This window comes from Acomys minous (genome assembly GCF_964271855.1).
Source record: "Acomys minous genome assembly, chromosome: 19".
Lineage (NCBI taxonomy): Eukaryota > Metazoa > Chordata > Mammalia > Rodentia > Muridae > Acomys > Acomys minous.
The window spans coordinates 66,677,620-66,691,429 of record NC_140499.1 but is presented as its reverse complement, the minus strand read 5'-3'; the positions used below and the strand labels follow the sequence as shown (position 1 = coordinate 66,691,429).

The window sequence follows — 13,810 nt, the reverse complement described above, 5'->3', positions numbered from 1 at the left end:
GCAGGATAGCCCGAGGCACTGCCGTGGCTGCAGTCAACCCTGCTAGGTGGTTTCAGGCAGCATGCACTTGGCACAACAGGCATTTTACCCACTGACCCATGTCCCCAGACTGGCAATGTATTTCTTTAGTGTGTCTGGAAGGCGGACATGGGCATGCACACCATTGAGCCCGTGTGAAAGCCAGAAGACAACCTTTGCTGCAAGTCCGCACCTTCTGCTTTCTCTGAGACAGAGTCTCAAAAACCCTGCTTCTAAAAACTGTCTCTAAACTTTGCTCAGTTTAAACAAAAAAATAAAAAATAAAAATGGACTTAGGAGGTACAGGAAGGAGGGTCAGAGGTTCAAGGTTATCCCTGGTGAGTCTGGGCCACTCTGGGCTAGATGCTGGTAAGCCCAGAGCTTTGGATAAGTAGTCCAGGTTAGACCTCGAGCCTACCTGATTAGCATGGTGGTGGTGGTGGGGGATGTGTAGTCCAAGTTAGACCTTGAGTTTACCTGATCAGCATGGTGGTGGTGGTGGTGGGGGATGTGTAGTCCAGGTTAGACCTTGAGTTTACCTGATCAGCATGGTGGTGGTGGTGGGGGATGTGTAGTCCAGGTTAGACCTCGAGCCTACCTGATTAGCATGGTGGTGGTGGTGGGGGATGTGTAGTCCAAGTTAGACCTTGAGTTTACTTGATCAGCATGGTGGTGGTGGTGGGGGATGTGTAGTCCAGGTTAGACCTCGAGTTTACCTGATCAGCATGGTGGTGGTGGGGGGGGATGTGTAGTCCAGGTTAGACCTCGAGTCTACCTGATTAGCATGGTGGTGGTGGTGGGGGATGTGTAGTCCAGGTTAGACCTTGAGCTTACCTGATCAGCATGGTGGTGGTGGGGGGGGGGGATTAGGGGGTATAGGAGCAGCTACTGGGAGAGAAAGAGTCTGCTAGACTTTTATTTCAAGTTGCCAGGCCTTCATCTCTTGTCAGAAGGTTGAAAAAGAAGCCAGAAGTTTCCCTACTTAAAAAACAAAAACAACAACAACAAAAAACCTGTCTGTGGCTCCTATCCCTCTGCTCACCAGAGATCTCACCAGAGTTCTGTCCTAACTCCTAGTCCTCCATAAAGACTTGCATCTCAAGGTCGTCAGGGCTTAGAGCTCCTCTGGTTATGACTAGAAGTAAAAGCAAATGACAAATGGTTGCACGGAGCAACTTCCCTGCGTGTCTCAGCGAAGGGAGAGCTGGTAGTGACCTCACTTACCCACTCTCCACCCGTGCCCCGTCTTTTGGACATCGTGACACCTCCCAGTCAAGTTGCTAAATAGAAAAGGAAGCACTAGGGTTTAGGTCCTTGATAGGCAGACACCTAGGGGAAACCACTTGCATATAGATATTCATGCCTGACTTTCGTTAAAGACCTAAAGACCAGGTGGGCAGGCAGCGCAGTCCACGGTGAGGCCCCATCAGTACACGCCTAACCAGAACCGTGGGCCTGTCAGTTTCTCCGTCTTTACTCAAACTGACCAACCCCAAATTAGGGGACTAGCCCTTTAAAGATGCTCACTGCCACCACCCCTCCAGAAGAGGCCCAGGCGACTTCCTGAGATCGCCCTCAAGCTTTCTGTGTGCAGTTTTCCCCTCACCCTAATGAAAACTTCTTCACCGGTTGATTCTGTCTCCTGTGTCTATGATTCACTTGTCCCACATTTTTCATGCCTTTAATACTTTAATTAGCAGAAAAAAACCGAGCCAAATCAAGATCCCTCTAGATGGTAACAGAAGAAAGAGAAAGAACGAAAGAAGGAAAAAGAAAAAGGGGGAGAGAGAGAGAGACAGAGAGACAGAGAGAGAGAGAGAGAGAGAGAGAGAGAGAGAGAGGGCATGACTCGCTGGCGCCATCTCGTGGTCATCTGCACACACTGCAGGCAGCGTTTGTCTGGCTCGCCCTTGTTAATACTCGCGGACCCACGTGACCCGAATCCTCCTCCGTAGCCGCCTCCAAGTTTCAAGTTTCCCTCAAACGTTACAAATAATTGTTTTCCTGTAGCTGGCAGGAGCGACGTGATCTCGACTGGGTCTGCGGCTGCATAAAGCGCGTGGAAAGGGGTCGTGCGTGCGCACTTCCCTCTGGTACAAGGGAGGGCACTCGTTGGAGGGCGGTTCACGCAGCATCCGCTCCAGCGCAGCATCACCCGAGCTCGCTGGCTCCGCGAACGCGCAGCCGCAGAACTACCCAGCCCAGCGAGCCCTCCGGCCCCACGCGGGATCGCGCCGCCGCCGGGAAGGAAGACTCAGAGTCGGTCCGCCTAGCTCGCCCTCCTGGAGGCTCCGGCGGGAAGACCCGGCATCCTCGCTGTCCTGCCTGCACGGCCTCCCTAACTCCGATAATGCCCAAGTCACACTACCAGAGACCAGCCAGATGCAATGTACACAGGGTCTTTTTTATTGATCTTGCTCAGCAGCAAGGGCCGTCTGTTCCCCAGAGGCTGAGGAAGGTGGGCGGCCTTGACTCCTTAGAATACAAGGTTTTTTAAAGGCAGAAACCGCAAGCGGGACTTTTGCAGCCTTGGCATCACATATTCGGTTAAGGGGCCTAGGGAAAATTGGCCTTAGTTGATAAGGTACAGGGCAGAGGAGCTTTGAGTCGTGCTGCAGGGGGACTCTTATTTAGATTTTTTTATCTGCTGTAATTGTTACTCTGCGGGGTCTCCCACACAATTGGAGAAGGGGAAGATGGCCCTAATCTGATAGGTTTGGATCTCAGGGAAGTGAGCCTCTCTTCTAGCTCCCAGGGAAGTTGACTTCAAGCGATTGAGCACAGGGCAGGGAGGGGGCTTCCGCTCAGGGAAGCTCGCTCTTGTGCAGTTCCCACAAGCCGAGCCAGGGGGCGGGCAGGCAGGGAGCCCAGCGGATCCCTACTGAGAAGTTTCCGGAGCTGGGAATGAGCTGACACAGCTGGTGGTGGGGTAGGAGTGGTGTGGTGGTGGGAGTCTTCATTCCTAGACCAGTGCAAGAAGCTTCTCGGAACCGTCAGGGTCTTGGCTCGATCTTGTAATTAATTACCAGGCCTTCCAGCCTTTGTATAAAGCAAGGGGTTGGGTGGATCTGTCAGGGGTTAGCATTTTCCTAGTTTGCTACGGAGAACGGCAAAGTCACTCCAGGGAAGAATCTAGGTCCATTTCAGAATGCTCGGAGGTTTCTAGGCTAGTTTGGTGACAAAACCGGAGTAGCGGAATCCATTTGGGGCCTTCTGTTGCTCGGTACCTTCTGAATTCACAGACTATCTCCACGAAGGGGCCCACGATTAGCCCAGCTCTCCCCAGTGATTCTAAGCGGGACAAAAAGAAACGGCGGTGTTGTTGGTAGCTGGCCCTCAGCGGCGTGACAGGATTCACTGCCACCGACTTAAGAGACTAACTCGGGAGCTGCAGGAAACAAACTAGGAAGCGCAAGTGGGAGGAGGGGCAGCTTGTGCTGCAGAGCGGCAGCACTGAGTACAGAGTTTTGCAGGAAGGCTCAGGACAACTTTCTAATTCGCTAAGGGGAGCTGCGAGAAAGGTAATGGCGGCTCAGGGCTTGGCCTCAGGGCATCCCAGTTACTGAGCTGAGGAGCAAGTCGGGAGAGCAGGGCAGGGAGGTGTGGAAAGTATTTTGAATTAGCATATTATTTAAGATTCTTATTAGCCGTAGTCTCCTATCCTGGTCTGTAACTCTATAGAGACGACCCAGCTAGTGCTTGGATCACTGGTGTGCACTGCCACGGGCTGGTTGCTGGTGGTTGAACCCAGGACTCCCTGCAGGCTAGCGAAGCCGACTCGGCACTGAGCTGCGTCCCCCCACCCTCCCCCCCCCCCGCCCCCCGTACTTCCTTAACATTCTTATTACACCTAAGTACTTACCGTTAAAGCAGTAGTTTTGAGTCTAGAGTGCTGGGCTCCAGACAGTGTGTGACAACCCTCAGCGTGAGTGGAGAAGTGCGTATAGGAAGCTGAAGAAGCTAAGCGTTTTGGCCAGGGTATTTTAGAGGCTGGGGAGAATGCCAGTGAAGGATTTGGTAGGGATTTGGGCATGGTGGTACTCACCTTTAAGTCCAGAACTTGGGAGTGATCTCAGTAGTGAGTTCAAGACCAGCCTGGTATACAGGACAGACCTGCCTCAAAAAAAAAAAAAAAAAATCAGAAAAATAGAAAATATAAAATACTTGATAAGGAATTGAGGGGGAAGAGGGGACGAAAAGTTCTCAAAAATATTGAAAATCATGCCAAATTCTCATGAGAATATTTAACATGGAGCAGGATTGCATCAAAACCCATGCATCTATGTTTCTGTGGGGACCAACGGTGGAAAAACAGGCCTGATGAAGTTAACTTCCCCAAACAGGATAAGTTATTATTTTCACTATGTATGTCATCGCTTATATCATACAGGGCTATACATTTCCTTCCAGAAGCATTGTCAGAACCATTCCTGCACTGTCCTGAAATGGCCTAAGTAGACTCTTCAGAAGTGATGGGCGTCTCATAGCTGTGATAACAACTGGACCTCGGAGCATTGGATATTATGGTCGGCAATGAGAAGAAAGATTCCACTCTCTCCCCTGCCCCGACCTTCCCCACGCCCCCAGAACTTTAGTATGTGGAGAATCTGGGACAGCGTAAGGTCGTTCGGGTTTGGGGAGTGCTGAACACGTCGCCTGGCTGGCAGAGTGCTTCTGTAGCACGCACGAAGCCAAGTGTTTAACCCTCACCACGGCATAAGAGCACACAGAGAGACACAAGCCGGGAATCCCAGCTCTCTCAGGAGGTGGAGGGAGGAGGGTCTGAAATTCAAGACCATCCTCCTCAGTGTAGTATGGACTGGTTACTGCACAGCTGGTCCAAAACCCATGGCCAATAAAGTTTTTTGCTCTTCCTCATTTTGCCTACACCAAGAACGTGCTCCTAAACCATTCAGACTTACAGAGATGACAAAGAGGGATCTGTGGAGAGGAAGCATCCATATGTTCAAGGGAAAGACTGGCAGGCATGATATGGGAGCTAATGGGGCTGGGGGGGAGGGGGAGGGGGGAGGGGGGCCTGGGGGTGGGGTGGGGGGGAAACTGTCTAAAGAAGACCAGAGTTGACTGAGGCATTCTGGGGAAATGGATAAAAAATCTTCAAACGTAATGTTTGCTGACGAGATGGTTTTGAGAGGCTATGGCCTGGTCTCCCGGCTTGGCTGTGACTTTGGAAGCCCACTGGAAAGACACAGAGACAGAGTCGAATGAATTAAACATTTTCATAGCTTACAAGTGCCACACTTATTTGAAAAAAAAATTCTAACTTTAAGTGAGTCACATCCTGAGATTTCCCAAGTTTCATAGTAAGACACAATTCAGATTCTAACCCTACCTGGATTTCATAGCCCCTTCACTTGTAACTTCTTATTCTAATTTCTCATTTTTCTGGAACTATGATAGAGCAGATCTTTGCCTACCTTTTAAGCTTCTCCAACATATATGTATTTTATTGTAAGACGTAGTTCTTTAATTTTATGTGCGTGGGTGTCTTGTCTGCATGTACGTGTGCCCCATGTGTGTGCAGTACCTGAGGAGGCCAGAAGATGGCGTCAGACCCCCACGGAGTTGTGAGCTGGCATTATATGTGCTATGAATAAAAAATCGAGGTCCTCTGGAAGAGCAGCCAGCGCTCTTAATTACTGAATCATCTCTCGGGCCCGTTTCTTTCAGTTAATTCATACGCTCTCCTCTTTGTGGCGCAACTTCTAAACTCTCTGGGCACCGATATGAGTGTAGCGCACATAGATACAGACAAACTATTCATACACATAATAAGGAAATAAAAATGTAAGAACCTAAGCCCCAAGCACTTACCATTTTAAAATTATTTTCTGCACACAGCCTCCTTAGGTATGTGCTTTATCTCTTTCAATACTGAATTTACAGAGGACGGTCAGGGAACAGTCTTCAGGTTAATCAGTTAATTCAGTTTTGGTAGACAAGGAAACTCTGCTAACCTGTTGAGTCTGCACTCTCTCTCTGTTTTCTTTTGGTTTTTATTGTTCCTTTTCTTCTAAGAGCTTAACTCATCCTCACTTTCGCTTAAATCCATTCTGCCTGCCTCCCTCTGCCTCCGAGTGCTGGCATTAAAGGCGTGCACCACCGCACCTGCCTTTTGTCAATTTATTCCAAACCTATGTCACCTGCGGAGACCCCGGCACAGAGTGATCTCATGGTTACTTCTGAGGAATGTGCAGTTGTTTTTGTTTTTGTTTTTTTTTAAAGATGTATTTATTTCTTATGTATACAGTGCTCTGCCTGCATGTACACCTGCAGGCCAGAAGAGGATATCAGATCATAAGCCACCACATGATCACTGGGAATTAAATTCATGACTTCTGGAAGAGCAGTCAGTGCTCTTAACCATCTCTCCAGCACCACTCCTAGCACCCGCCCCCCCTTTGCCCCAGTTTTTGTTTTGAAATCCCTTTTAACCTGTGTACTTTTCTGTAGAAGCCCATTTTGGGGGAATGTGCTTACCTTATTGTTTTGTAATCAGTGAGTGTGCCCTTTAAGATTTCAGTTTCCCAAAAGTGGTGGCCAGTTTTGATCAACGTTCTGTGTGGATGTGAAAACAGCATACGCTTTTCATTTTGAACACAGTGTAGTGTAGTTATGAGTCCTGCTTAGTCTTGTGAGATATGTTTTCTTAAATCCTTGTAACAGTGGAGGTTTCAGTCAACTCGGTCACTTCCTGAAGATTGGATAACCATTACTATTTGTTGAGGAAATGCCTATTAAGAGACACACCCAGTCAGACCTCGGAAAACGTCGCACAGTGGCAGGTTGGTTGCAGTGCCCAGAGGCCTTCCTCAGCCATACCATCTGGGGGATGGTCTACACATGTATGTTTGTTGATAGCTGCAAGTTGTATGGGGGTACTGAGTCAGAGAGACTCAGCCAACGTTTATAACCCCAAATACAACGCCTGTTTTGTTTTTGAGGTAGGGCTGTCATATGCCGCCTTGTCATATGTAGATCAGACTGGCCTTGAACTCAGAGACTTGCCAGCCTCTGTGCCCTGAGTGCCGGGACTAAAGGTGTGCGCCATTAGGCTCAGCCAGACCGTTTCTTCCTGTTAGGAAGGATTGTCACAGTTTCTTTGTTTTGCTTTGTCTTTATAATCTATGCAACTTAATTTTTGCCCCAGGACTGAGCCATAACAACTTCTCAGGTATGGCCCCAACCATCACAAATAATACGATAAACTTGGGCAGACAAAGGGAGGAGGCAAACTTTATCCTGTAGGCCAATGATTGGAATTCAAAGTTTACTGTAATAAACTCTTCTATTAACCCTAAAAGTCATATTTACTTATTTATTTGTTGTGTTTCCATGTGTCTGTCCTCAGGAACAAGCTTGGGTAACTGGGGAAGCACTTTAGATGCCTACACACTGAGCCATCTTGCCGGCCCTAACACTGCATTTTTGTTTTGGGGGGGTATGGGGTTAGGAAATGGTCATTTAGGACAATTCCTACCACCTAGTATCAGGAAAGAATGTGAAAATATGACAACCATTGTTTAGATACTTAATGATTCAGAGAAAGAAAAAAAAACCAACAAAGGATTTGACAAACAAGTCCGCCAGATTTTCATGGTGTAGGCACCTCAGAAAATGAGGTTATGTCGTTGGATGGTTTCACCCCATGGCTCATATGTATTTGCATATTAATTAAGATGCCTTTTCTGTTATTCTCCATGAGTCTTGACTAAGAGGCCAAGCCAGAAGAAATAGTTATCAGAGCGAACATAGCAGAGCTGAGCTGTAACTTCTCAGTTGGCTCCTTTTTGTGTTAAACCATAAAAATTCAGAGTTGTCAACTAAAAGCTAGAAAAGTGTTTAATAGAAGCACTTTTTCCCTGAGTGTGTGGACGCGAAATATTACACCACCTTTTTGTTTTGTTTTTGAGGCAGGATTTCTTTGTGTTGTCCTGGTTAGGACCTAGCCCTGGCTGTCCGAGAACTAGCTCTGTAGAGCATGCTGGTCTTGAACTTACAGAGATCTGCCTGCCTCTGCCTTCCGAGTGCTGGGATTAAAGGGCCATCATTTGATTGCAAGCTATTCCAAAAACGTGCCAGAGTATCTAGGTAGGATCTCACTGTGTCTGGCCTCACTGCTGACACTAATCTGCCTCCGAGAGTGCTAGTGTGAAAGGCACGGGCCACCATCAAGCTTAAAAACCCACCTTCCCCTCCATTGGGCCACAGAAGAGATACTTGAAGTTTCTACAGATCCACGCCCTACAGGAGGTCTAGATGCCTCACAGAAACATGCTGTCTTATGCAGAAAGGAGATACTGCAAGATGCTTAGGGAACTAAAGTCTGCAAGCGCACTTTGTTGGGAAAGGTGCTGGAGGCGCGGTGGACTCCTTCCTACCCCAGGCCCGGGGATCACTACCCGGGTCCAAGCCTTAAGTACGTTACCTCACCTAATCCTAGCCAACCTAGAAAGAGCTCCGTTATTATTTCTTTTTGACAGGAAGAGAACCAGAGAAACCCTGTCAGGAAACGTTGCGTTCTTGGGGAGCGTTAGGACTCCAAGCTGAGTCTCACTCCCAGCTGTGAAAACTGCCAGCTAGACCTCTGACGCGGGCCTAAAAAGCACACGTGCAGCCGAGCAGCGAAATGGTGCAGCCCGCAGGCCTTGCCCAGCCAAGCCATCTTCACTCAGGAAGAGTCCCACCTCGGACCCCCAACCACAGGGGGTGGGTGAAACTCAACACTTCCGGTTTTCCATTAACTAACCTAAGGGATACTACCCAAGCAGACGCAACAAACCTGATGGGACCCAGTTTGTTGGTAGATTCAGGTCTCGAGTGGTGCTCAACGTCACTGAGACACATCCGCCTGAGGCCGGTGGCTGCCCCACCAAGCGTTAGGCAGATATTTCGGGATGCTCCAGGACACAAGGGGCGAATTGCTGCTTGAAACCACATGAGCTGGTGAAGTTATCTTCACATTTAAGTGGGGAAGGAGCTTCTTGGTTAAACAGACTTATCCCACGCTATCGTGTACGTGAAGCGACTGCCCTCTGCCGCGCCCTTCCCACCCCACTATTTAAAACGCTCAAGTATTCGCACTAAATAAAGCCCAGCAGGGAAGATTCACGGCTTCACTTCACCGAAACAGGGGGTCACTGGCGCTTACTTCGTTACAGCCCCTTCTTACAGAACGGAAGTGGCTCTGAAAAGAGCCTTTGGGGTAAAGTCGGTCAATCAGGCCTCAGCTGCGCCTCACTTGGAGCTGGTGTACTTGGTGACGGCCTTGGTGCCCTCCGACACGGCGTGCTTAGCCAGCTCCCCGGGCAGCAGCAGGCGCACGGCCGTCTGGATCTCCCGTGAAGTGATGGTCGAGCGCTTGTTGTAGTGCGCCAGGCGGGAAGCCTCGCCTGCGATGCGCTCGAAGATGTCGTTCACGAAGGAGTTCATGATGCCCATGGCCTTGGACGAGATGCCCGTGTCGGGGTGCACCTGCTTCAGCACCTTGTACACGTAGACGGAATAGCTCTCCTTACGGCTGCGCTTGCGCTTCTTGCCGTCTTTCTTCTGCACTTTGGTGACAGCTTTCTTGGAGCCCTTCTTAGGGGCGGGAGCTGACTTGGCTGGGTCCGGCATTTTCCTCAGCGTTAAAAGACGCAGCCCAAAATGGACGAAGCAACCAGACTGCCGCAGTACTGTCGGTTCGGCCGTACTTATATAGCTCGTATGCAAATGAAGGCTCGCACTGCGCTGCGCTTTGATTGGTTAATTTACACCAGCGTTCGCGTCGAGGAGGCGGAGCCGACGCAAATTGATTCTGGTTGCGCGGCTTGGTGGTGATGAGAGGAAAATCCTCCCAGGCAATCACAGCCTTCCATTTCACGTTACTAAATGAGCTGCAGTTTCCCCTTCACCTGTTTTTCATCTCCCTCACTAAATGCAAGGATTCTTAAGCACCAGGTTGAAACAAGCTAACTTTTCCTCTTCTTGGCTATCGCCCTTGGTACTTTGAATTCTAGTTGACCTATCCCCGAGGCTGGTTTCTACCTAATAACGTGTCCTTCCTTCTCTGGGTTGGCTCACCTTGCTTTAGCGATGACTGCAAGAACAGCTTAAAACCGAATAAACCTGGGAGATGTGCAATCTTACTTGTGGATACTAGCAACTGTTAGGGAAGACGCTTTGGGTACGTGGGTATCCTCCAGGGACCGTTTTCTTGCATAATTTCAGGGTTACGTGCTCGAAACATTTGTAAAAGTGAAGCTGACACAGCTACTCTTATGACGACATGGGTGGCTCTGAAAAGAGCCTTTTTTTAATGTCGACCTCCCAAAGACCGCAACCTAAGCGCGCTCCCCGCGGATGCGGCGGGCCAGCTGGATGTCCTTGGGCATGATGGTGACGCGCTTGGCGTGGATGGCGCAGAGGTTGGTGTCCTCGAACAGCCCCACCAGGTAGGCCTCGCTCGCCTCCTGCAGCGCCATGACGGCCGAGCTCTGGAAGCGCAGGTCCGTCTTGAAGTCCTGCGCGATCTCGCGCACCAGGCGCTGGAAGGGCAGCTTGCGGATCAGCAGCTCGGTGGACTTCTGGTAGCGGCGGATCTCGCGCAGGGCCACGGTGCCCGGGCGGTAGCGGTGCGGCTTCTTGACGCCGCCCGTGGCCGGCGCGCTCTTGCGGGCAGCCTTGGTGGCCAGCTGCTTGCGCGGGGCCTTGCCGCCGGTGGACTTGCGCGCCGTCTGCTTCGTGCGAGCCATGTCTCTGCGACTCGGGCTCGCAGGCGCCCAGTGGCCAATACTTATAGACTTATCCTCGCCTTGATTGGGCCAGAAAAACAAGAGTTTCTGGACTCGGAGTCTGATTGGGTAGATCTCGATCCTATTTGCCGAGTTCCAAGACGGTTACCACCCGCTCTTTCCCGAGTCCTTTCCCTCTTTTCTCCGGATTTATGAACCACGGAGGGTTTTGAAGAGACGGCGCTTTTCTGTGGATGTCGCGTTTCTGAGAGCGGAGTATAAAGTATTTCGCAAGCTGTCCCCCTCTCCCCCCGGAAACAAGCTTGCTCCTTTCCACGTACTGCGGTAACAGTTTCTAGCAAATCAGTTACTGTAACTCTTCTCCCACAGTTAGCAATTATGTAACCTCAGCCTCTGTGCTCAGCAGCTTGAACGCTTTGTACCATGGCTGGAAGAACGACAAAGCAATATGTAGTGGAAGCGACCAAAATCAAACTTACATTTTAGCCACTTCTGAACCCGACCACCGCTGCCGCACACTGACCGACATTTTGTGTGGCGCTCCTGCCTTCCCTTCTTCCCTCTCGAGTGCAATCCAATCCACCGAGCCGCTGCACTAATGGCCGGTAAAATCCTGCAGACGAAATGCTTACATGTCAGAGAAGGGTAAGACTAGCAGTTATTAATACCACCTTCCCAGCGGAGGACAGTTACTAAATAATCAAACCTGTCACCTAGATGACAAATTAAAAACAACTTTCAAAGCAAATGAGCCGTTTATTTTTTATTGTTTTATATTTTTTGGTCTGTTTTTCATTTATTTATTTGGTTTTTCAAGACAGGGTTTCTCTGTAGCCTTGGCTGGCCTGAAACTTGCTCTGTAGACCAGGCTGACCTTGAATTCAGAGATCCACCTGCCTCTGCCTCCCACGTGCTGGGTGCGTGTGCCACACCACCACCCACTCCATGGTTTGTTATTTTTTAACGACTGAGGTGCTAGAATATTTTCTTCCACAAAGATAAAATGCTTTATTAAATGTCTAACATTTTCTAAGTTCTTCCCAAGAACAGTGAAGTTTTCGTGTGTGTGTCGTTTAGTTTTTAACCTTTTACCTATTTGACATGTTTTAGAAAGTGCAAGTTATAATGGTTATATGCAGTTATGCTAACAACTACAAAACTTGTTTGTTTATTTTCCAATACTTGGTTTCTCTGTGTTGCCTTGGCCGTCCTGGAATTAGCTCTGTAGACCAGGCTGGCCTTGAACTCACAACATTCAGCCTGCCTCTGCCTCCCGAGTGCTGGGATTAAAGGCGTGCGCCACCACGCCCAGCCCGTAAGATTTTCCTTATCATGTACACAGGAGAGCCTAGTGTCTGAGTGTATCTATGTGAATGGGAAAGAGAGTCTTAATCTCCGTATGCTAATCTCTCTTATCTGTGGTTTTGAGTTCTGCCTTCAACAGTGTGCAGGTAATAGTAGATAATAAAAAATTTCAGAATCGAAAAGTCAGGGGTTTTACTGTGCATGCCTATCCCTAGTACAGTGATGAAATCTCGTGTCTTCTTACCCAGGACATAAATCACCCCATGTGCAACAGAGCCCTGCTACACATGAATTAATCATTTTGAGGCAGCCTCCATTATTAGATCTCCCGTCAGAACCTTGAGTGCATTTGCCATACACCACAGGGAAACTGCATGCTGTGTGTGTAAGGTGATGCACAGCATTGTCTGCGTGTGTTGGCACTGCCTGGGGATCTCAGACCACACCCTCTAAGAGTGAGAGGAAGCTGCTGTATTCACATATGGAATCTAAGAGTTGCAGGGTTTATTTAACTTAACAGACAATAAGAAAATCCCGAGTCTTCTTCTTGACTAACTTTTCAAGGATGCCGCTGTAAATGTGAATTCTAAGGCAAGGAGTCAGAACCCAAGAAGTATTTTCAAGGCTATCAGCGCCACTTCCAAAGGAGGCAATCCTACTGCCCCAGATAAGCTTAGCTTTTCTTCCTCTCACTACACATTGCCGTGAGTAACAGCTCAGAGCCGGGTCAGCTCTGTCGTGCTCCCACTTCTCCTGAGACGCTAGCGTGCTATTCACAGGGGTGGGGTTCTGGAGCCAAACTTTCACTAGAAGGGGGACTAGGACATGGAAGAAATCCGGTTTCTTTGCAGCTATGGGACAAAGGAGCTATTTCTCAGAAAAGCCCTGGCGTTTTTCATTTTTTAAAAAAGGGCGGGGGGCGAGCAGGGTGAAATGGCACAGAGGCAAGTAGATCCAGGTGAGTCACAGGCCAGCCTGGTCTATATACATAGTAAGTTCTAGGACAGCCAGGGCTACATAGTGAGACTCTGTCTCAAAACAAAATAAATTACAAGCGCCTGCAGTTTAGAGACTGAAAATTGGAATTTTATTGATTGGGGAATGGGTACGAGAAGGTTAAAATTTTCCATACAGAAAATAAGCAAACAGAAATTTTGAAAAATGAACTATTGGGCATTCAGTATTTAATATGTGCTTGTATTTGTTCTTAATACAAAAGTATGGGCAAGGTTTTGTGTTTGGGCTCAAGTATCCCCAGAGGTATACTGCAGCACCAACTGGGACCAGGTGAAGTTTTGGGTCTGTGGGTTCTTCCGGCTGTATACCTGATTTGCTTTTATTTTGACCAGTCTGCAACCCAGGAGCAAACTAAGAAGTCACAAGAATTTGGGGCTTTTTCCTTACTCCATTTTGAGATGGACCAGTGCTCCAGTATTCTGCCACTAGGTAGAAATATATATTATATAATATATCATATATTATATATAAATATTTATTTTATATATATATATAACATTTGCTGGAATATTCTAGAATCTAGAAGCACATTCTAGAATCTAGAAGTACATTACACCGTTTCAGAGCTATATAAAGTGTTTAATTCTCACCAGACCTGCAGGAATGTTAACAGATATTTTAAGGGCTTTTTAAAAATTGCAACATAGCCGGGCGTGGTGGCGCACGCCTTTAATCCCAGCACTTGGGAGGCAGAGGCAGGCGGATCGCTGTGA

General features: G+C 48.6%; 2 protein-coding genes and 1 long non-coding RNA gene across 4 annotated transcripts; 1 reads left to right on the top strand and 2 right to left on the bottom strand.

Annotated features, from left to right (window-relative positions):
- Positions 1–2,022: 2,022 nt before the first annotated feature.
- On the top strand, positions 2,023–4,896 carry LOC311590700. Of its 2 annotated transcripts, none has more exons than XR_014776960.1 (2): positions 2,023–2,947; positions 4,429–4,896. It is a non-coding gene; the product is annotated as an uncharacterized lncRNA (long non-coding RNA). The 2 variants fall into 2 exon arrangements; XR_014776961.1 differs by having other exon boundaries at positions 4,409–4,896.
- Positions 4,897–9,218: 4,322 nt separating this feature from the next.
- LOC311590698 (histone H2B type 2-F) lies at positions 9,219–9,847 on the bottom strand. The gene has a single exon (XM_084769955.1). The coding sequence runs from the start codon at positions 9,655–9,657 to the stop codon at positions 9,277–9,279; it is 381 nt and encodes a 126-aa protein (XP_084626081.1). The 5' UTR covers positions 9,658–9,847; the 3' UTR covers positions 9,219–9,276.
- Positions 9,848–10,317: 470 nt separating this feature from the next.
- Positions 10,318–10,816, bottom strand: LOC311590697 (histone H3.2). The gene has a single exon (XM_084769954.1). The coding sequence runs from the start codon at positions 10,773–10,775 to the stop codon at positions 10,365–10,367; it is 411 nt and encodes a 136-aa protein (XP_084626080.1). The 5' UTR covers positions 10,776–10,816; the 3' UTR covers positions 10,318–10,364.
- Positions 10,817–13,810: the final 2,994 nt, after the last annotated feature.

Excerpts from the sequence above, each read along its gene's own strand:
- LOC311590697 (XM_084769954.1), bottom strand. The coding sequence starts at position 10,775 with ATGGCTCGCACGAAGCAGACGGCGCGCAAGTCCACCGGCGGCAAGGCC.
- LOC311590698 (XM_084769955.1), bottom strand. The coding sequence starts at position 9,657 with ATGCCGGACCCAGCCAAGTCAGCTCCCGCCCCTAAGAAGGGCTCCAAG.